This window comes from Heterocephalus glaber, unplaced genomic scaffold (genome assembly GCF_053883595.1).
Source record: "Heterocephalus glaber isolate CG9 unplaced genomic scaffold, H.glaber_assembly_v1.0 deba00001532, whole genome shotgun sequence".
In the NCBI taxonomy this organism is placed as follows: Eukaryota; Metazoa; Chordata; class Mammalia; order Rodentia; family Bathyergidae; genus Heterocephalus; species Heterocephalus glaber.
Genome location: NW_028258330.1, coordinates 22,628,251 through 22,650,514, shown reverse-complemented (window position 1 = coordinate 22,650,514; position 22,264 = coordinate 22,628,251). Strand labels below are relative to the sequence as shown.

Below are 22,264 nucleotides of genomic sequence, written 5' to 3'. Positions count from 1 at the left end.
GCCTAGTAGATAAGTAAAGCACACTCTTATGGGTCATGGAAGCAAGGCCTTGGGTGCTGTACACGCTCCCTCTCCCCGTCCTCTCTGGGACTATTCCCTGCTCTGCTTCTGGCCAACATGAATGGAGCAGCTTTGCTCCATCACATGCTTCTACCATGCCTTGGAATCACAGTCCATGAACTGAATACTCTGAACGATGAGCCAAATTAAACATCTCCTCCTTTAAGCTGTGGGTGTTACATATTGTGACCCAGCAAGAGGAAAGCTAATACAATGCTGACTTTCTGGATATGGTCAGTCCTTGCATCCACTGCTATTTCCCTCTGCCTCTTCCCCCCACTGACCTTCAAAACATTCCTTTGCAATTCGCCCAGACCTGCACACAGGTGTTACATCTCACCAGACACTGGGCCTGCTGCCATTTCCCATTTCCCACCTTGGTGACTTGTCTACCTTCCACCTTGCAGCTCAATGGTCAAATTGTACTAGAGGCTCTAGCCAACGGAAATAAAGCAACAAAATTAAAAGGTATTCAGCAATGACAGGAACCCCACTTCCAAGTATCTGCCAATCCTTGGCCTGTTGCAGAAGTCAATTCCCTATGGTTCACTACCCTTCTGGCCCTGATTCATTCTCTGCTTCTCTACAACCTATGCTGTTACCTAAAACACACTTCTACCAGTGCTTATCAAAGGTAGGTAGACAAAGTGGAAGTGCAGGAAGCACCAGGTCTGTCCACAAGAGGGAGTGCGGGAGGCCTGCTGCAGGAAGACCGCTCCCTGGCTAAGCCTGCCTGGATGTGATTTATCTTGAGGTGGGCTCCTGCCTCACCACATGGAGGACTTGGGTTGCCACAGAGGAAGAGAAGACAGAAGGGTGTCCCAGACATGGCTCAAGGACCAGGGCACAAGCAAACCTAGGCCCTGAGGTCCCCCTAAAGGTTGCCAGAATGCTGGAAGGGCCTGGGTGAAAGAATCTATTGGTGTGGAAATCTATTGGTGTGGCTTCTTCTGAGGTGAGATATGGCCATGGGGTGTGTGGCAGGCAGAAGAATGCTCCCCCAAAGATATCCTCATTCTAATCCAGGGGACCTCTGAGTAGTTATGTTCCATGGCAAAGGGGAATTGAGACTGCAAATGGAGCTGACTGGAAAAGGGAGATTACATTGACCTGGATGATCTGTGGCCTTAAAAAAACGGAAGGATGGGCCTGGGATTTAGCTCAGTGGTTCTGCCTGCCTTGAAAGCCCAAAGTCCCAAGTTCAATCCCTGGTACCCCCCAAAAAAAATGGAAGGAGGAAGTAGAGAAGGCCCAAATCACTTTAGAGAATAAATTGTTATAAAGGGCAAAAGGGACAAACTCAGTCCCTCAAGCCCTTTTATAGGAGAACTAGTCTCATAATTATAAAAATCACTTTTTGTTTCTATATTCTTTAATATTTAATTCTAACTCATCTTGCTCAGGACAATCATAACAAAATTCTTTTCCTTTGAATGATAAAAATTTAAATGTACTTAATTAGTCATGTACTTCTGTGTAACAAACAACTCCAAAATTTGATAGTCACGAGGGTGGAACCCCATGACTTAATCACTTCCCAAAAGGCCACCTCTTAACACTACATTGGCTTCTCAGTTTCAACGTGAATTTTGGAGGCACAAACTTTCAAGCCATAGCATCACCCATGTGGTCAAGGAAGCTGATGTTCAAGATCCTCTGCTGCTCAGCTGAGCTCTCAGCAGTGTCATTTTTTTTTCCTTAAATTCTTTTATTGGTACATTTTAGGTATACAATACGTTTACATTTATCATTGGGTGTTTGTACCTGTACATGATGTATCTTTTTTCTTATTTTTTCCCCATTACCTGTGTGCCCTTCACCCCCTCCACCCTTCCCTATTTACATAGACTTCGTTCCCATTTTTTTTCTCATAATTTTTCCTTTCCCTTCTTTCCTTTCCCCTTCCCCTCCCACCACCCCTACACTTTTGGACCTTTTCCTATTTCAAATTATCAATTATTCATTTTAATCATTTTAATCCTTATTTACTTTCAGTTTCTCACACTAGAGAAACTATTCAGTATTTATACGTGTGTCCTATTTATTTCACTTAAGAGTATGGCCTCAATATGCATCCATTTAGCCATAAATGTCTCTAGTTTCTCATTCTCCATTTTATAAAAAAACCCACATCTTTATCCAGTCTCCAGTTGATGGGCTCTTGGGCTGTTTCCAAGCTTTAGCTATTACAAACTGTGCCACTATAAACATGGGTGCACATATATCGCTGTAATATGATTCTTTTAATTCTTTGGGGAAGATACCCAGCAGGGGAATAGCTGGGTCAAATGGGACCTCTAGCCCTAGTTCTTTGAGGAATCTCCATACTGATTTCCACAGTGGTTGCACCAGTCTGCACTCCCACCAACAATGGAGAAGGGTTCCTTTCTCCCCACACCCCCACCAGCATTTGTTATTGGATGATTTCTTTTTCTTTTTTTTTTTTTTTTGGTACCGGGGATCGAACTCGGGTCCTTGCGCTTGCGCAGCAGGCGGTGAAACCACTGAGCTACATCCCCGGCCCTGGATGATTTCTTGATAGCAGCCATTCTTTCTGGGGTGAGGTGGAATCTCAGTGTTGTTTTCATCTGCATCTCTCGAATGACCAGTGATGCTGAACCTTTTTCATATATTTATTTTCTGCTTTTACTTCTTTTTCTGAGAAATGTCTGTTCATTTCAGATGCCCATTTTTGAATTGGTTCTTTGAATTTGGGGGGGGGGTCTGATTTTTTTGTTCTTTATATATTCTAGATAGTAGTCCTTTGTCTATGGTACAGCTGCTAAAATTTTTTTCCCACATTGTAGGTTGTTTATTAGTTCTGTTGGTGGTTTCTCTTGCAGTGCAGCTTTTTAAAAAGAGGAGATCCCAGTTGTTGATTCTTTCTACTAGTTCCCATGCTACTGAGGATTTGTTCATGAAGCCTTTTCCTATGCCAATGGCTTCAAGAGTTCTACCTAACTTATCTTCCGGCAAGCTTAGTGTTTGTCTTAATATTTAGATCTTTAATCCACTCTGATCTTAGTTTAGTGCATGGTGATAGGTATGGGTCTAGTTTTAATCTTTGGCAGGTTGAAATCCAGTTTTTCCAACACCATTTATTAAATAGGCTATCTTTCCTCCAATGAGGGTGGTTGTCAACAGTGTCATGTTTAAATCAAACTCCTCTACACTTCCTAGCATGGCTTGGAGAAAATCACTTAACTTTTCATGCTTTCATTTCTTCATCTGTAAAATGACAGCAACTCTTACCTCATCAGGATCTTCTTGTGAAGATTTAATGAGCTGATATATGTAAAGCAGAGTATGTTCCATTTAAGTATTTGCTCTTATGTCCAACACTGCCAATCTGTTTGGAGATCCAAATGGTCCTGGACGATGCCTAGTGGCTACCACTAGGTCACATGCCACCCTCTCCCCTGCTCCAAGTATAGCACATGATCTGGATGAAACCACTGGGCACTTTCCCCTCATGACTGCTTCCAGGTAGGCACATGCTACAAGCAGAGCCAGTCACAAAATATTTCAGAGTTTGGCTGAAAAGTCTGGGACAAGGCCACTGTCTCCTCCTAGCATATGCACAAGCCCAGAAGATGATAGCATATTGGGACCAAAGCAGTGCTGACCTCACAAGAGGGACAGAGTAGTGAGGTAGAAACTGGGTCTTTGTTGCCACTGCATGGTTTCTGAGTAAAAACTCACCTACACTGTTCACCTGAGCCCACTGTTATTCAGGTCAACTTGAGTTGGTTGTTCTGTTATTCTAACCCAGTCTCCTAACACACAAAATGGGTCCTGGAATGGCAGGAGGCTCTTGGGAGCCATGACAGTCTGGTGCCGAGGGAGGCTAGCTGTGAGAGGGAGTATGGAGCACAGGCCATGGGTTAATGATTCCTGTTGGGATCACTGGCCAAGGAAGGGAGATGTGTACAGGACTGAATGAGGGAGAAGTCGAGCTGCAGTGCAGGCCACAGACAGCTACAGCCAATGCCCAGGGAGTCCTGGGGCCAGAAGGCCCTTCAAAGTGGTTCCAAGTTGGACCAAGATGTCTGGGCCTTCGCCTGTCACATGGTTGTTGAATATAAGGAGCCAGACCTCGGATGAGTGGCTCCCTATGGCTGAGGCAACCTCTGTAGGAGACCTGTCAATAACAGTGCCCTCAAGTCCTTGCTTTAAGGGCACCTGGGCAGTGAAGGTCTGCAATGTGGAGCTGGGTGTAACTTCCCCTGCAGCAGGAGGAAACCATGGAGACTTGGTTGGAGGACCGTCCAGCACCTCTTCTGAGGAAGGTCAGGCCCCAGATGCAGTCAGCACAACCCATTCCTACCACATCTCCTGCAGGCCTAGCTGGGGACCCCATACACCAGCACAAACCTAGTGCAAATCCAGCTTTATTCAAAAAAAAGAAAGACATATTTAATGGAATTCCCTCCTTGCCAAAGGAGCAGCACCAATGGGAAAGAAAGAAAGAGAATAAACGCTATAGACATGAAGGAGAGGGGCTGCAAACCAGGGTCTGGATGGAGACACAGTCTTGGAAGTAAACCAAGGGCTCCGGGTGCTAGGGAGACAGCAGGGAGAGCAGGGTGGCTGGCCCATGGCACAGTCATCTAGAAAGGGAGCAGCTCCTCCACAGGGATGTTGAGGATGATGTCCATGTCTGGGGTGCACCTGGTGGGAAGCAGCAGAGGAGTGTGAAGGGTCAAGAGGGGTGCCAGAGCTAAGGGGTAAGGGGTACACCCCCAGGGGAGCCCTGTTCTTTAGAACACTGGAGCCAACTGGAGGGCCCATCCCAAAACAAAACCTGAGACCAACTATGCATCCATACATGGGTAAGTGTGTGCTTGTGTGCACACATACACACGTGCAGAACATCAGAAGTGGAAATGAATTTGGCAGGAGTGATGTTCCCCTAAAAAGGGCTGAGACCCCTCAGGACAATCACCCTCTTTGGAGTTGGCACAAGCACTACATGTTGAGCAAGTTACTTCTCTCTGACCCTCACACCTCCAGTTGGCACCTATGTGGCAGTACTATGTGTCAGGCTACAGGTCAGCCTGTTTCCTCTTCTGTTGAATGAGTGCATGATCTCAAATCCAGCCACTGGTAGGAGGGGCCCATGAGACATACATCATCTGCCAGCCTGTTACCAGTGCTCAGAAGATGACAGGCATTAGTCTTCCCAGGAAAGGAGCAGGAGATGCATTCCCTCAGCAACGAAGTCCCCAATCTCAGTGACCAGCACAGGCAGGCAAGAAGCTCTAGGATTATATTCTCCCTCCACTGTTCAATCTTTTTTGTTTGCTTTATTTTTGAGACAAGATCTCACTATGCAGTTTAGGCTGGCCTTGAACTCACTATATAGGCCAAGCCGGCCTTGAATTCACAGAGACTCTCCTGCCTCAGTGTCCCAAGTGCTGGGATTACAGGAGTGTGCCACCACACCTGGCCTCGAAAGTTTTCATAACAATTTTTAAAAGCTACATCTGGGCCCAGGATTTAGCTCAGTGGTGCTGCCACCTGCTTCGCAAGCGCAAGGTCCCAAGTTTGATCCCCAGTACCAAAAAAAAATGCTACATCTATACTGGCAACACTCAAATTTCTATCTCCTGTCCATCTCTGTCCTTTGAGGTCTACACTTAACTACTTGATGGCTGCACATGGATGCACCATGTAAAACACACACACCACCCAAGACAAGTCTTGGCTGCATCTACACATACCTCCCTCACCCAGCCCCAGTCTTCCCTACCTCTGGATTTGGCACCAGACCCACTCTGTTCCAGAAGCCAGGAAATAGGGGCTGTCTTTGGAGCCTCTCTCTCTGTCCCCTCAACATCCAAATATCTCCAAGCCTTACAGATGTCCCCCTTTAATATTTCTCCAGCCTGTCTAGTCCTCCCATCTCTTCAGCCACACACTTGGCCAGGCTCCTCTGGACCATCACACCCGACTAGACTTCAAGCTCCCACTCTTTCCAATCTCATCTCCACTCTGCTTTCAAAATGATTTTTTGGATACAAATCTGATCATGGCACCACTCAACTTTAAATCCTTTGCTTTTAGGGTGAGGTATAAAACCATGGCCTGCAGCACACCCCAGAGGCCCCTGGGGGCTGAGCTGCCTGCTCCTTTGCACCCACCACTCTCCCCACCACTCCGATTTCCTCCCCACCTGTCCTTACCTCGCTGCTCACCGTGTGGCCCACAGAGCAGCCCAGCACCCAAGAACTTGTCAGGGAAGCAGCACCATGAGACCCTCTGCACACCAACTGTTTGGAATCTGCTACTTAACACATTCCATGCAATCTCCACGTGATTGTTCTGCATGTTCTAACTGGAGCAGCTCTGCCCAGCAGCCTTCTCTGTCCTTTGAGATTTACACTTAACTACTTGATGGCTGTGCGTGGATGTCCACTTTGGCACGGACCACAGCTTCCTGTGCGTGGGACACCCTTCCTTGCACAAGGGCATCAGTGAGATTGCTGCTCCTGGCCTCTCTGCGCCTCTCTGCTCCTATGAAGGGGTGGACTACCTGAATGGTGAGTCTGGAGAGGAGGGCCCTTGGAAGCCCAGTCCCTCATCTTAGCCACAAGCCCCCCACAAGGACCACACTCTCCTCTGCTCCAAGGGCCAGACTCCAGATCCACCATGACTGGGTGGTTCAATCTGCCTAATTGTGGGTTTGGTGTTAGGAAGCCAGGATGTCTGCAGACATAAGCCACATTCTCTCAAGTGAACTTTAGCACAGTAAGAGTGGTAATCTAGCCCACACTGGGCTCACCTCTTTCAGTCTTATTTCAATATGTTTAGAATCCAGGTGAAGGCAATGGGTGTCAACTTACAATATCCCCAGGAAACCTGGCACAGCTACCTGGCATCGCTCTCCCTTCAGCTTCTCTCCAGCATCTTTGCCTAGTGAGCTGCTACACCACATCCTCAGGGAAACCTTGATGGCCCCAGATCCACTGCCCTGGGACACACTCTCCCAGCACCACAGGCCTCTCCTCCCTCAGCAGTTCCTGGCTCAGCCCCAACTTGATATTTGTGTCTTATTGTCCACTAAGTTCTGATTCACACCTTGGCTCCATGGCGGCAAGGACAGGTTTGCTATCCTTTACATGGTTGCCAGCACTTCATAATTGAACAGTGTTACTTTTTAAGAAAGTGAAGAGAGGGAGGTAGAAGAAAGGGAAGGGATGGGAGGAGGCAGGCAGAGACAAAGAGGAAAGTCAATAATTTACAAATGCCAGGCTCTGTCATACAGGAATCTGTGGCGCCTCATGCAGAGGCCTGGCCTGGGGATCCCCAGCCCAACCACAAAGGGCTTGATCCAAGGAAGGGAAGGCAAAGAACTAGTTTGGGATTTTGTTTGGTTTGTTTTTGTTTTTGTTTTTGTTGGGAAGAAAAAGGGGGTTGAGTCAAGGTAGTCTGGGTCAGGCTTGAACTCACTTTGTAGCCCTGGCTACCCTCAAACTCACAGTACTCCTTCCTGCCTCAGTTTCCTGAGTGCTGGGATTACAGTCATGCAGCAACACACCTGGCTGAGAATTGATTTCAGAAGGAAAGAACTTCTTCCCTGGGGGCGCGCAGAAGCCTGTGTCTTCTAGGCATGACTTCCTTGGAACCAATCACCCCACTCACTCCTGCCTTTACCCACCCAGCTGACACAGGGAATCTGTGAACTGGAAGGGTCCTTAGCGATGACTGTACCCAGTCTGCTGGACGCCGAAGGAAAATGAGGCCCGGAGATGGGCAAGGTTACATCTGCCTGTGGCTGCTGGCAGAGCTAAGGTGGACGCGCAGGCCTCCTCCTTCCCGGCTCCGAGCTCGCCGTCTACACCAAGTTGCCTTCCCTGGGAACAGAGAGCCTCCTAGAGCACAGTTTAAGAGGCAGCTGCACAGAAAGCACGTACTTGGGTCTCTGAAGCAAAACATCCTCAAAAATGACCTCCTGTAGATCCTGGACCTGGGTCCGGAGCACTTCCACGTCAGCCCTTAATGTGGGCATTTTCTCCTTTGATTGGTCAATAAGCTGAGGGGAAAGCACCAGAGGGGAGAAATGAGATACCAAATGGCCCCAGTTAAAGGGAAGACAGGGCAAAATGCACAGGGTGCAGGAATCTCTGGGGAAATGACATGGCCTCATCATGGGGATACAGTGAACTGGGGTGGGTTCCCAAGTTTGTGCCAACACTCAGTGGTTCTAGGAAAGGTGAGGGGCCATGGAGAACAGAATCATGTTGCCTGCCATGAGGATAAATGGCAGCTGGCTGGGGAAGGTCACTCACACCGAGAACTCATGAAGGTGCAAGATGATGAAAATCCATATGCAGGGCGATGCCAGTGAAGCTCATTAGCATGACAGTGCATGGTGGTCAGTGGTGAGAACTGAAGAGGGGTGTATGGTATGCAATGGCTGAGCAGGGGATGCCTGAGGATGCTGCTAACAGGTCACAGCCAGTGACAGTGCCACTGAGGCAAGGCCTCAGCCAGCATGAACCCTCTTCACAGACCAATGAAAAGTGACAGGAATGGCACTGACAAAGAGGAAGGCAACACCAGAGTCGGGCATCAGGAGAAGCCTGTATCCCACAGCCTAGGAGCTGCCCACCCTACTGCTCCCTCTGAGGGACCATGGCTTTCCTGCCCACTCACTTCTCTGCACTTGACCATCCATTTCTGCTGGTACCAGCTGTCCCAGATCACCTGCTGAAGGGTCTTGTCATGGGGATACTGGGTTTTCTGTAGACAAAGGAGAGGTCTGTCCCTGGGTGCCTCTTCCTGGGCAGCGATGCATGGCAGATACAGGGTGGGGGCCAGTCCACTGGGCTACAGGCAGAGAACAAGGAAAGCAGGGCTGGGGCACACTGGAGACTCATAACAGCAGCTGGTGACTCACCACCAACAGGGACCTCCAAACTTTTCTCTTTTTCTCCTCCTTTGTGTTGGACAGAGTCTTTAGCACCATTCTGCGCATCTCACTGCGGTTATCCAGCTCCTCCTGGGGACCAGCAGAAGGGGTGGGCTACCAGTGCCACCTCCCATGTGGTCCAAGGCAGTAGCCAGCACCCCTACCTGCTGGCTGTCCTTCACCTGCTGCAGCTGGCACACAAGGCTGGCAATCTGAACAGACCTGAGGGAGTATTTGTGCTCCATGTACGTGCTCAGGAAGCTCACCAACTCCTGCATGTTCTTGATCCTGGTGTTCAGCTGCTCTGCCTGCTGCTCCAGGCCTGAGGAGGGTCAGGGAGAGGAGGTCAGAGCGACAGAAGCAGGGTCTTCTTCCAGAGGCCAGTTCCAGGAGACTGGGCCCTTCTTGGCAAATAGAGTGGGGTGTGGACTGAGGTGAGCTCACAAAAGGTTGGGACAGACATGATGAAAAGTTAGCCCCTAGACAGTGCCCCAGGCCTGTAGGAGGCAAGGCAATGCTGGGAGGAAAGAGATCTTTAGACCAGTGACACCAGGGAGAGAGGGTGACACTGGCTCTCAAGACATGATCCCTGGGAGGATTGAGACAAAGTCTACCTTGCCTTCCCACATGGAGGGGATCCCCCAAGTTTGAGCCTGTCTGGCACACCTCCTTCCCCAGAAAGCATCTTGTCTGCTCAGGAGGAAGCCATTGGCCCTACAGGATGGAAGCCAGCAGACCTGGTTCCTGACCCAGCCACTCACTGCCAGAGGGACCTTGACATGGAACAGAGCCAGGCTAGGACTGGATCCTGGCTCCGAGCTGTATAACCTTCCCCAGGCTCCTTTACCTCCCTTAGCTTCCATCTCCTCATCTGTAAAATGGGAGAAGAGTCCCTGCGTCACAGGTGGCTGTAATGACTGAGCATACATGGGCCTAGAAAATGCAGATACCCATGGCCTGGAATGTGCTAAGTGCTCAAAAATTAAGCTCTAAGCTCTGTATCTCAGCAATTCCATCAGCCAAGGAGGGAGAAGAGGGGCCTGATGGGTTCTGAAAGGCAGGTGCAGGTGAATGCCCTGCAGCTGCCCACCTCAAAGGGCCAGGGGTGAGGGCCACAAAAATCTGCCCCTGGGCTTCTTACTGTTCTTCTTCCATTCCTCCTTCTCTCTCCACTCCTGAAGCTCAGACTTCGACCTCTGTAGCTTGTTGTTTGAGTACTCCAAGATGTCCATCATGTTCTGCAGGAGTGGTGGGGTCAGCTCACCCCAGCTGCTGCTGGCCTTCAGGCTCTCAGCCAGCTGTGGCCACTCAGCACTTCCTCAGAGAACTCTCCAGTCCCAATCCCATTCCCAAGACAAGAAACCTGGCCAGACGCTAGAGAACAGTCACCTCCCATCCACCACCACCACCCCGCCCCGCCAACAAACTCTTCACCTAGGTTTACAAGGCCCTCCTTGATCTGATCCAAGTCAGCCCCTCCCTCTCTGATCCCTTCCTCACACCTTACTATCCAGCCTCACACAGCACCATGTGGATCCTTGAGTCAGCCATGCTGCTCTCACCCCAGGCCATGGGCACCTGTTCCCTGTGCCAGTTAACATCTGCTATAGATCTCAGCCCACTTTCTCCAAGAAGCCTTCCTGGTGCTCACATGTCTGGCTTAGGGGTTGCCTCTAGGCTCCCCAAGTCCCTCACTTCTGGCACAGCACACACACAAGGCTTTCTAACTGCCTGTGGTCCCCTTGAAGAATAGCTTGATGTGGATGAGGTGTCTCATGATTGCTGCTCACAAGGGTTCATGGGGGACATCAAAGATAAACAACAACAAAGAAAGATAAATGGACTAACAGAGAAAGGTTTGGAGAATGTTCTATACTTCCTTGGGCTCTAAGTCCTTGGCCTTGATCCCTGCTTAAACTGAACTGTGTTCCCTCTAAAATTAATATGTTGAAGTCCTAGCTCCTTAATGTGACTGCATGTGGAGACAGGGCCTGTAGGGAGGTGATCAAGGGTGGCCATAAGGGTGGACCTGCATCTGACAGGACTGGTGGCCTCATAAGAAGAAACACCAGTGCTCCATGTGCACAGAGGAAAGGGCATGGAAGTCATAGCAAGCCAGCCATAGGCAAGCCAGGAAGAGAGGCTGCACTAGAACCCAACTGCCACCCCTGGATCTTGGAGTCCCAGCCTCCAGAACTGTGAGAAATCAATTTCTGTTGTCGAAGCTGCCCAGTCTGTGACATCTTGTTAAGGCAGCCCAAGTGTCTCCTCACCAAGCTCATTGAGCACTGAGTGAATGATACAGCAATTAATACGGTCCCCAAGGAGCCTGAATTTTCTCTGCACTTCTCAGACTCGGTATCCTGTCCCCCTCCTCTCTGGGCAGACTTTGGACAAAAAGAAATCACTTCATTCACCTATTTCCCTGTCTCTTCCCCAGCCCAAACTCCTGGGTCACCTGGGAACTTCCTGACCTCTCACCACGTGTCACCACATCTCCCCCAGAGGAAGTGGAGGATGCTCCCTGGGCTCTCTGCAGTCATTCTTCCCCCACAGACCCAAAGTGCCACCCCCGGGCTGAGCGTGCTTAGAGTGCGAAGAGCACACAGATCCTGGTGCCAGACTCCCTGGATTCAAGTCCCAACTCTGATCCTTGCTAGCTGGGTGACTCTAAACAAGTCACCTTTCTGCCTTTCTATTTCTTCATATGTAGGCTGAGATAGTAACAGCACCCCTCCTAGGGTTACTGTAAAGTCTACATGAATATATGTAAAGCACGGTGCAAACGTCTGTGCAAACATCTGCTGCTGCTGCTGCTACTGCTGCCAGCAGTGATGGTTGTAACAGTGGCAGCTACTTTCTCTTGCAAAGGTACCATGTGTGGTGGCTACCACTTCCCTTTGAGGCGAGCACTAGTGTGCCCCACTTTACAGAGCCCCACTTGGACCTGACTCCAAAGCCCCGGTAGGTGGCCAAAGTGTGGATGAGGACACAAGGGGAATAGGGCCGGGAGCCGGGAGATAGCACAGGGTGGGGCTCACCAGTGAAATGTCTTCCTGCCGCAGGATGGCCCGCACTTGCAGTGCCGTGCTGGCCTCCATGTCCAGGATGGTTCTGACCACCCCTTCATTCTGCTTGGTGAGGAAGCACTCATGATCGCAAACATCCTGGAGCAAGCTCCGCTGGTTCTGGAGCATCATCTGCAGCCAAGGACAGAAAGAAGGAGCACTGCACTGGAACCAGAGACCATGGAGCCTGGGGACCTCCCCTCTCACCACCTTCATCCTCTGCAGCCTCCCAAGTAAATGTGCCCCAAGTGGAGCAGGGGCTCCCCATTGTCTGTGCATCAGCACCCTAAAAATCCTCTTGGAAATGCACATTTTCCCATAATTTCATATCTCTGAGGTAGGAAGACATGGTACACTTGGTGGCACATCACCATTTAACTGACAGATATTAGTAGGAAAATAAGGTTACACCTATGATCAATGAAATATTCTATTAGGATAATAGTAATGGTAATAATATAATGATAATAATAACAAATGCCCGAGATGAGTAAGAAAGCAACAGAGGACAGGTCAGGTCTGGAAGAGAAGGAAAGGAAGCCAAATGGGTGGTAATAGCCACCATTTCCTGTTCCATCATGCAAGGCCCCTGTGGAACAATGACATCTGAGGGGGCAAGTGACTTGTATAAGGTTACATCCAACAGGTATGGAAAATGGGTAACAATAATAATAGTAATAACCATTGTTGAGTGCCTACTACATTCGAGGGCAGGCACCATGCCTTGCTGTGCAGGCGACACATGGCATCAGTTCATCCTCCAGCCACCCTATGCTCATGAACTCTACTTTGCTGATAAGTGGAGGCTCAAAGAGCTTAAATGACTTGTCCAATGTCACTCAGCCAAGTGGTAGTGCTAGAATTGGAGGCAGGCTTCTCAGTCCCAATGTCCATCTTTCCATATACTAAGACAAGAATTCAGTGGACTTAAAACTTCAAGGAGCAGGTGAACCAGGCAGTGACTATGACTTGGATGTCAGGCCTAGACACACCGTTGTTCAAATCCCAGTTCTACCATTTACCATCCAAGGAAACCTGAACAAGTTGATGACCTTCCCAGAGCCCAGTCAAATAAATGCTGCTAATAATTTATACATGTTCCAGAGAGCTGCTATGAAAAACAAATGAGATAAAATTCACAATCAAGCCACTTAATGGCAGTGCCTGGCATGCTCAGTATGCACTCAGTGAACAGAAACTGATACCAGTCTCTCTGGCTCTAGTCCTCTGCCCTTGGCCTATTGATTCTCTTAATTCTTTCTGCTCTTCTTCATTTCTGTCCTTCGCCACAATCTACACCTGTCCAGCCCTCAGCTTCTGCATTCCTGACCTCCCAGTAACACACAGCTGGGCTGAGTACCTGGTGCTGAGCACTTGGCAGCCCTTACCTCACAGGACCCTCCACAAGCAGTGCTACTGTGAGTCCCAGGCACTTATGACAATGGGACCCCAGCATCAGATGCAGTAATGGACCCATGGTCTCACATAGCAGAGCCGTTGTCCTTGAGGTCTGGGCTCCTAGCCACTCCACTATCTGGGCTCCCCATCTCTGAGCCAACACCTCCACAACACCTTATGGAAAACACCTACCTCCAGTGCTGGGCCCATAGCTGCCTCATGAACGTTGGCAATAGGAATCCGCACTGTTAACACACATCGCACTCCCAGCTGAGTTTGAAAGAGCAGAATGCAATGACCTCTGCTCTAGAGATGGATTCCTCTGACCACCAGAACTAAGGTACAGCCCTGCTTGGACTCTTCTGCAGCTCACCTCAATCTGTAATTATGTCTCCCCATTTCCCAACATTTCTCTCCTAGGACTTGTCACCTAACATAGCAGATTTTTTTTTATTGCCTTCTTGTTTGTCTCCTACCAGCATGTCATAGCCAGGAAAGCAGGGGCTGTTTCTGTTCTGTCACACCTGTATGGCCAGCACACAGGACAGTGCCTGGAGCTCCATGAGCACGGACTGGATAAATTAATGGGAAACTATTCTTTGGGGCTTGGGAGGGTCGGTTTTGAGATACTTGGGATTGAACCCATAGCCTCCACACCAAGCTACATCCAGGTCTTTTCTACTTTTTAGATTTTGAGACAGGGTCTCACTAAGTTACTGAGTTTCCCAGGCTGGGTTCAAACTTGCAATATTCCTGCCTCAGCCTTCCAGCCAGAGTGCTGAGATTACAGTTTAGTGACTTGGAGAGACCCTGTCTCAAAATAAAAAATAAAAAGGGGCTGGGCTCAGTGTGAAGTCTCTGCATTCAAATCCCAGTACTGCAAAATAATAACTGTTATTTTTTAAAAGGCTGAGGATGTAGCTCAGTGGTAGAGCACACCTGGGTTCACTCTCCAATACTACAAGAAAAGAAAATACCTCCAGAGTCTGAGTATTCCCAGCTTACTCAGCATAAAATGTAAGGCCCTACAGGCCACACACCCATCTTACCCCACCATCTTTCCCATCATCACTTGCTCCAGCCATGCCATCCCCAAGGCCTTTGTACTTGCGATTCCTCTGCCTGGAACACTCCTCCCTGAGCTGTCCACAGGCTGCCTCCTCACATCCTCCAGGTCTCAAAGGTCAGCACCTTAACAACATTCCCTGACCAAACTATCTAGAGTGGTCACTGCCACCCCCTTCTCCATGCCTCTCTCGCTCCTAAGCTTATTCTTCTGCCTCCCCATGGCTCATATCATCACTGTACATATATATTTGTCTTGGATGCCATCTGTGTCCCCCAGTAGAATGTGAGCTCCCTAAGGTCAGAGAACACATCACTGGTGAATCCCCACACTTGGGACAGGGCCTGACACATAGCAGGTCCTGAATAAATATTTGTTGACCAAATGAACAAATGAGTGACTGATTACAAGAGATACTATTAAGAACTGGCTGACAGCACACGGTTTATAATCAAATTGTACAAGTTCACCCTCTATAGCAAACAAAAACATATAAACTCTTCCAGGTTGGGATAAAAGTAGCATCAGAAACTGAAATCCTCTTTTCAAGAGTGCAGAGACCCTAAAAAACAATTTTGCAAAATTGAAGGCTAAGGTAGGAAAAATGACTTCAAAGCAATACTTTTTCCCTTTTTCTTTATAGTCATTGTTCACTGAACTATTAAAAACTTTCTTGCTTGGCATGGTGGTGCATGCCTGTAATCGCACCACTGGGAAAGCTGAAGCAGGAGGATCACCATGAGTTCAAGGCCACCCTGGACTATATAGTTAGTTAAATCCCAGCCCAAACTAAATACCGAGGTCCTGCCTCAAAAAACCAGAAAAATGGGGTAGGGGATTTAGCTCAGTGGTTCCATCACCTGCCTCACAAGCGCAAGGTCCCAAGTTCGATCCCCAGTACCAAAAAAACAAACTTTCTTGAAGAAGAGTTCTGTAGGGCCAGGGATTTAGCTCAGTGGTTTCGCCACTTGCTGAGCAAGCCCAAGGATCTGAGTTCGATCGCCGGTACCAAAAAAAAAAAAGAAGAAGAGTTCTGTAGTACTTTGTAGTATTTATAACACTTAGTATCTACAGAATCCATAAAACAACACATGACTAAAAAAAAAATTAGGCACAAAGGCCTCACCTGACGGTAAATGTAATAGGGAGCTTCCAAGCTCTGTATTAATGTGTGCTGTGTTCCGCAAAAGACCAACAAACTGGATATGTTAAGATACGCCACTAGATTGCATTCCTAACACAGCAAAACAAAAAGTGATTCTGACTGTTTTCCTGAATCAAACACAACAACAACAGCTTGTGTAACTGGCTCTGACCACTGGCACTGTCATTTTCTGGCTGTGTGACCTAATACAAGTCATTTATCTCCTTGCGCCTCAGTTTCCCCTCTGTAAAACAGGAAGTGTACAGTGTGTCCATGGGGTTGCTGTGAGGAGGAAATGAGTCATGTCTGGCACCTGCCAGGCGCTCAGAGCATGCTTGTGACACCCATGGCCCTGTCTCCTGCCCCGGGAACCCCTGTGGAAAGGCCTGTGGGAAGATGCTCCTCATACCCTCATTAGCCGGGGTTTGGCTGGTATCTTTCCCAGATGCGGCTTCTGCCTTATGCGCCCTTGTGGATTCTTCAGCTGGCTTGTCTCCAACGGCATGAGCTTGGAGGGCACTGGTGGGGACAGACAGGAGAGGACAAGGAGAGGGCGAAGGTACAGGCAGGCCTGAAGCCAGTTCCCAGGGAATGCAAGGAGAGAGGTCCCAGGCGCCACCCCATCGACTCAGTCAGGCAGAGGCCGCAACGCTGGACAGAGGACAAAGCTCCCACCCACCAAAAGCTCCAGGCCCATGCTCAGCCCAGGTGAAAGCAATGACGGTGGAGATGGACAGGGAAGACAGGAGTAGAGGGGCAAAGGACTGGGCCAGACACCCCCACTTTAATCATAAGCATTTTGAACCTTGATTCAAGAAGTTGCCTAAGCTGGTCTTGAACTTGGAGCAATCCTCCTGCCTCAAACTCCCAAGTCGTGGGGTTACAGGGTGTGCCACCACACCCAGCTGCAAAGTACTCTATGAAGGGTGAATCTAATGGAAATATTACACCCCCTACAACCAACTATCCAGTCAGAAGAGCTGGGAACTCACATTTTTTGTGCCCTGCCAGTTGCTGTCACAGAAGGGGACAGTAACTAAATGAATGAATGATTACAAACACTTCAGCATCCTTCCTTTAACAACTGTATCTAAAAAGTGTCCGCAGGACTAAGTCCAAATCCCTGCTCTCCAGAGCCGATGGAAAGGTTGGGCAAGGTAGGGGTAAAGAACAAGACTAATGAAGAAGACATAGCTTCCTACTAGCTCTGTGACCTGCATCGGCCACATGACCTCTGTGTCCCTCAGTTCTTCCATCTGTAAAATGGAAATAATCATCATGACCACCTCAGAGGGTTGTCATGAAGATTAAACAACAAGTTACTACACCTTCAAGTGTTTGGAATAGCACCTGCCCCATCTCCAGCAATGGATACAGTTTTTAATGACCTGAAAATTGGGACCACAGCCCCAGAGGGAGGCATAGCACCAGGGTAAAACTTGAATCTGCTGCCTCTTAAATACTATATGAGCTGTGGCTCTGCTGGACGGGGGTAATGGCACTAGAGGACAGGTGCTTAGAGTCCCTGCTTCCTCTGGCCTGGGCCACACCAGCATGGGACAAATCTACCCAGTGGCGGAAGCTCCATTCTCAACTGCCACCAAACTCCCAGCTCCAGATGCAACCCAGTGCATTTGAGGAAGATATTAATTATTTCTTTAATGGATCAAGAGCCTTAATCCTGGGAAATTTTAGTATTAAGTTCTGAGATGATGAAGTAAATTAATGAATATCTGTATATATCTGGTATTTAATAGTATTGTTTAAGAGACAATAGGTTAATCTTGTGTTTTAATGTTAAAGGGGTAAATGAGATTTTGATTTAGATTTAAGTTGAAAGGCTTAAGAAACTCCTATTTAATGTTATAAGTTGCACGAACTCTTAAGAGAACATAAGATTACCTATACTTGAAGTCTATTTATTAGATATACAAGACTTATCTAAGTACCCAGTGGGTTTCTGTTAATCACACAAATAATTCTTTGAAAATGAAAATGAATACATTAAATTTTAAAATGTGGTTTAAAAGGTTTAGGGGAATTTAACAAAATTCCAAAATCCCCCTTACAAGTAATTACAAAAATGTTAAGACTCATAAACTGAAACTATGCTTAAGAAAGACTTGGAGCTTTAGTGATATTTATTTTTATTTGTGGTAGCAACCCTGATTTGTCTTTTTTCTAATGAAATTTTTTATTTGGGGATGAGTTAGATTCTCGTGCAATTTGAAGAAATAACAGAGATCCTATTTTCCTTTTACCCAATTTCTCCCAGTGGCAACATCATGCACGACTACAGCTCACTGTCGCCAACTGGATACTGACACAGAGATGTACAAGATACAGAACCTGTCCACAAGCACAAGGGCTCATCTGTTGCCCTTTACAACCACATCCACCCCCTCCCATTACTAGCATCCCCTCAACTCTGTCCCTAAACCCTAGCATTCGTTAATCTGCTCTCCACTTCTATGACTCCATGTATAAATGGAATTATACAGTATGCAACTTTTGAGATTGGCTTTTTTCATTCAGCATAATTCTCAGAAGATTCACCCAAGTTGTTGAATGTATCAACAGTTCTTTCCTGTTTATTGCTGAATGGTAATCCATGGTATAGGGATGACACTGTTTGTCTAACCATACATCTGTTGAAGGACATCTAGGTTGTTTCTAGTTCTGGAAGGTAATCAATAAGGCTGCAATGAACATGAATACTCTCATATTAGTTTTTGTGTGAACATAAGCTTTCATTTCTCTGCAATAAATGTCTAAGAGTGCAACTGTTGAAACCAATCATGGTGGCACATGCCTGTAATCCCAGCACATGAGCGGCTGAAGCAAGAGGATTACTAGGAGTTTGAGGTCAGCGTGGACTATATACTGAGTTCAAGGCCAGTCTGAACTACATAGTGAGGCCCTGTCTCAAAAAGAAATGAAAAGAATGCACCTGCTGGTGACCATGTTCACCAAGCCCTGTTTTTTCCCCTCCTTGAGACACATATGGACTCCATTTCCCACTATCCCTTGTGGTAAGACATGGTCCTATGACTTAAGTTATAGCCTTTGGAATGCATGCAGAAATGATGTTATTTCAAGTGAGGGCCCCCCAAAAAACTGCCCACAAAATCATCTATGTTCTTACTCTCTTTCCTCTCTGCCATTTGGACACTGAAATGTCCAGCAGAGGATTTCGAGACTTTACCAAACATCAGAACCAAGGTTGAAGGAGCCTGGACCTCTGAATGACCATTTGGAACAGATTACAGTGGTACCTTGGTTGCCAAGGAATGGCCCCAAGCTCAAACTTTCCAGTGCTCAAACAGCAAAGTTTGAAAACAATCTGCTTGGTGTTTGTAACTTTGCTCAACAGTCCAGCTGAAAATCTGACTTGAGAAAACATATGAGATAAAGACCTTCTATTCCAATTTTCTGTATGGTTTTTATCAGGAATGGGTGTTGGATTTTGTCGAATGCTTTTCTGCATCTATCAAGATGATCATATGGTTTTTGTCCTTGGCTCTGTTAATGTAGTGTATTAATTTATTGATTTACGTATATTGAACCATCCTTGCATCCCTGGGATAAATCTGACTTGGTCAGGGTGTATGATCTTCAGGATGACCCTCTGTATTCCGTTTGCCAGTATCTTATTGAGGATTTTTGCATCTATGTTCATTAGGGAGATTGGCCTGTAGTTCTAATAGTTTCTCTAGTGTAAGAAACTGAAAGTGGGGCCAGCGATTTAGCTCAGTGGTTCCGCTGCCTGCCTTGCAAGCGCAAGGTCCCAAGTTTGATACCCAGTACCAAAAAAAAACAAAGAAACTGAAAGTGTAAGTAAGGAATAAAATGATTAAAACAAATAATTGATAATTTTAAATAGGAAGAAAAGATCCAAAGGGGTAGGGGAAGTAGGAGGGGAAGGGGAAAGGAAAAAAGGGAAAGGAAAAATTATGAGAAAAGGAAAAAATGGAAACAAAGTCTTTGTAAATAGGGAAGGGAGCACAGGGAATGAGGAAAAAATAAGAACCAAGATACATCATGTACAGGTACAAGCACCCAATGATAAATGTAGACATACTGTATACCTAAAATGGACCAATAAAAGAATTTAAGCAAAAATATATATATATATAAAAATATATATATATATATGACTGAGAGAAGCATGTGTCACATCTCGCCACAGACACAAAGGGGTGATGCTTCAGTCTAAGCACCGCTTTCACCCAGATAACATATAGTGCTTGTGTTAGTGGGTTTAAACATTCATCATTGTGCCTTTTTTTTTGCAATTTATTTTTGTAAAATATCATAACCATGGGGCTCCAAAGAAAGTTAGTGATACAGCAGTAAAAGCTAAGAGGAAAACTGCAAGAACCACAATAAAGAAAAAAATCATTGCAAATTTGTTAAAGTCTGGGAAAAATTAATTTACAAGTGTAATTTTTGGGCCTCAAAACCAATTCAGTTTTTCATTATTTCTTATGAGAAAAGCATGCTTAGTTCTCAAACTTTTTGCTGTTCAAACATGAATTTGGGACAAAGTGAGTTCAACAACCAAGGTATCACTGTATTCCCTCTTCTCAGATCTACAAATGCTTTCAATTTCTTATTTTGAGACAGGGTCTCACTAAGCTATCCAGGCTGGACTTGAACTTACAAATCTCATGCCTCAGCCTACCAGTGTGCTGGGATTACACCCATAAGCCACCACGCCTGGTTACAAGTGCATTTTGACATTAATGGGAAATAAACTTCTACATTATTGATTGAAATTGGGAGAACATTTGCTACATCAGTTTGCCTACCTTAACATGAACAGTGTTACCCAGGGCCAGGAGTATCCTATTTTGTCCCCTGCCCCCATACCAGTGCCCAAGTACTTCTGCCCACCTGCACTGCCTCTACTCGAAGTCTTCATTTTGCTTTTGTTATGGCTGCTGGTTTGTTGAAGTGGAGGCAGAGTAGATGGTTTGCTTTCATGCTTGGACCACTGCTGTGGAACATAATCCAACCAAAAATAACACAATCAGTCACACAGCATGGTCTGTTCAAATCCTTGCTCCACCCTTTACAGATATCTGTGAGTTTAAGCAAGTAACTTTAGCTTTTGGAGCCCAAATTTTCTCATCTGTAAGTGGATATAATAACATAACTTAAATCTATGGGTTAATGCAAGAATTCTGAGAGGTCTGGATCTGTAACTCAGTTACAGGGCTAGCATACTCCAGAACCTGGGTTCAGTCTCCAGTACAATTTTGTTTTGTTTTGCTTAATCCAAGAGATATCTGTGAAGCACTTGATAAATTTTGATAAGTATCCATAAATGTTAGCAGTCACTCCTGCACCCTGCCTTACCAGGCATTGAACCCAGGGCCTCCCACTGAGCTACACTCCAAACCCCGCCCCCCACTCTTTTTATTTTGAGACAGCATCACGATAAATTGTCCAGGCTGACCTTGTACTTCCCATCCTCCTGCCTCAGCCTCCAGAGTAGGTGAGACTGTAAATAGGCACCATCGCACCCAGTGAGCTGTCACTTTTTTTTTTCTTAATGGCCCAGGCAGAATTTACTAAGCATATCTGGCTGTGAGGTGCTAAGAACTGTGAAACAGAAGACATGGGAAAGACCCAAACCCCACCCTCAGGAACCCTGAGTAGCAATGAGAAAGCAATAAACGAGCAGCACAATAGACCTTTATACACTGATAAGGCAGGAAGGGGGAAAAAATAAGGCTCGGAGGCTTGCTCTGGGTCCCACAGCAAGTGTGTGCCACAGCTCGGACTGGAGTTCAGGTCTCCAGACTACCATGAGAAACAGTCACTTTCGTGGGAGTTGAAGGCAGGAGGACTTCAGGGTCAACGAACCCCCATCCCCGCCCTAGCTCTCCCGGACTCACCAGAAACTGGGAATTGTGGGCCGTGGAGTGAGTCCCCAAGTGGCTGGGTCTGAAACGAGTTGGAGTGAGAAAGAATTTTGGTCATCCTCAGCCCAAAGAGTTGCAAGCAGCAAACTTGGAACGCGTGGAGTCTCGAACCCAAAACCGAAGTTTCGGAGGCAAGCCCGAGCGGAAGCGGAGCAAGAGAGTGATCGCGAAAGGCGGGCATGGGCGACGCGGGCTGGGAAGAGCGCGCGACCACCCACCACCCCAAGGTTGGGAGAAGGGGCACGCATGCGCATCTGCTACCCACCGATGCTCCTACTTACTTCCGAAAGACATGAGCCATTAGGGAAACTATAATAGGCATGAATCTATGGTCCCTTGATCTTCTGGGATGCCTGTTCAGCTTCTCCAACTTCCTTGTCCCAGCGTAGTTCGGTAACTCAGGCCCCTCAAACTTCTCAACAAAACTGGCCCTTTCGCTGGTGTCTCGGTCTCCAAGGAAACGAACGACGACTACGGAGCGTCTGGGGGGACTAATCTCACAAGGTAAAGTGTAGCGCTCCCCACTTTCTTCTCAACATGGTTTCAAATAGCCGTTTGCTGTTGCCCATATCCCCCCAAAATTACATTTTTTCATTCTTTTCAAACTTTCATCACTTTCTTCCTTCCTTGTCTGCACTCCTGGCTAATGACTTTGCTCTCTATTTCAGTAAAAGAAAGTCATGG

The 22,264-nt window shown here is 47.2% G+C and overlaps 1 protein-coding gene across 5 annotated transcripts; it reads right to left on the bottom strand.

The window, feature by feature from the left end:
- Window positions 1–4,435: 4,435 nt before the first annotated feature.
- On the bottom strand, window positions 4,436–22,055 carry CUNH20orf96 (chromosome unknown C20orf96 homolog). 5 transcript variants are annotated; one of them, XM_004840615.4, is made up of 11 exons: window positions 21,862–22,053; window positions 21,554–21,602; window positions 20,547–20,649; window positions 16,060–16,169; window positions 12,016–12,174; window positions 10,116–10,212; window positions 9,139–9,296; window positions 8,963–9,064; window positions 8,719–8,805; window positions 7,977–8,095; window positions 4,436–4,731 (listed from the first exon to the last, which is right to left on the bottom strand). In XM_004840615.4, the coding sequence occupies exons 1-11, from the start codon at window positions 21,900–21,902 to the stop codon at window positions 4,671–4,673; spliced, it is 1,086 nt and encodes a 361-aa protein (XP_004840672.1). In that variant the 5' UTR covers window positions 21,903–22,053; the 3' UTR covers window positions 4,436–4,670. The 5 variants fall into 5 exon arrangements, with proteins under 5 accessions (XP_004840672.1, XP_012926124.1, XP_087044929.1 ...); XM_013070670.3 differs by lacking the exon at window positions 20,547–20,649 and having other exon boundaries at window positions 21,862–22,054; XM_087188803.1 differs by lacking the exon at window positions 8,963–9,064 and having other exon boundaries at window positions 8,719–8,892; window positions 9,241–9,296; window positions 21,862–22,052.
- Window positions 22,056–22,264: the final 209 nt, after the last annotated feature.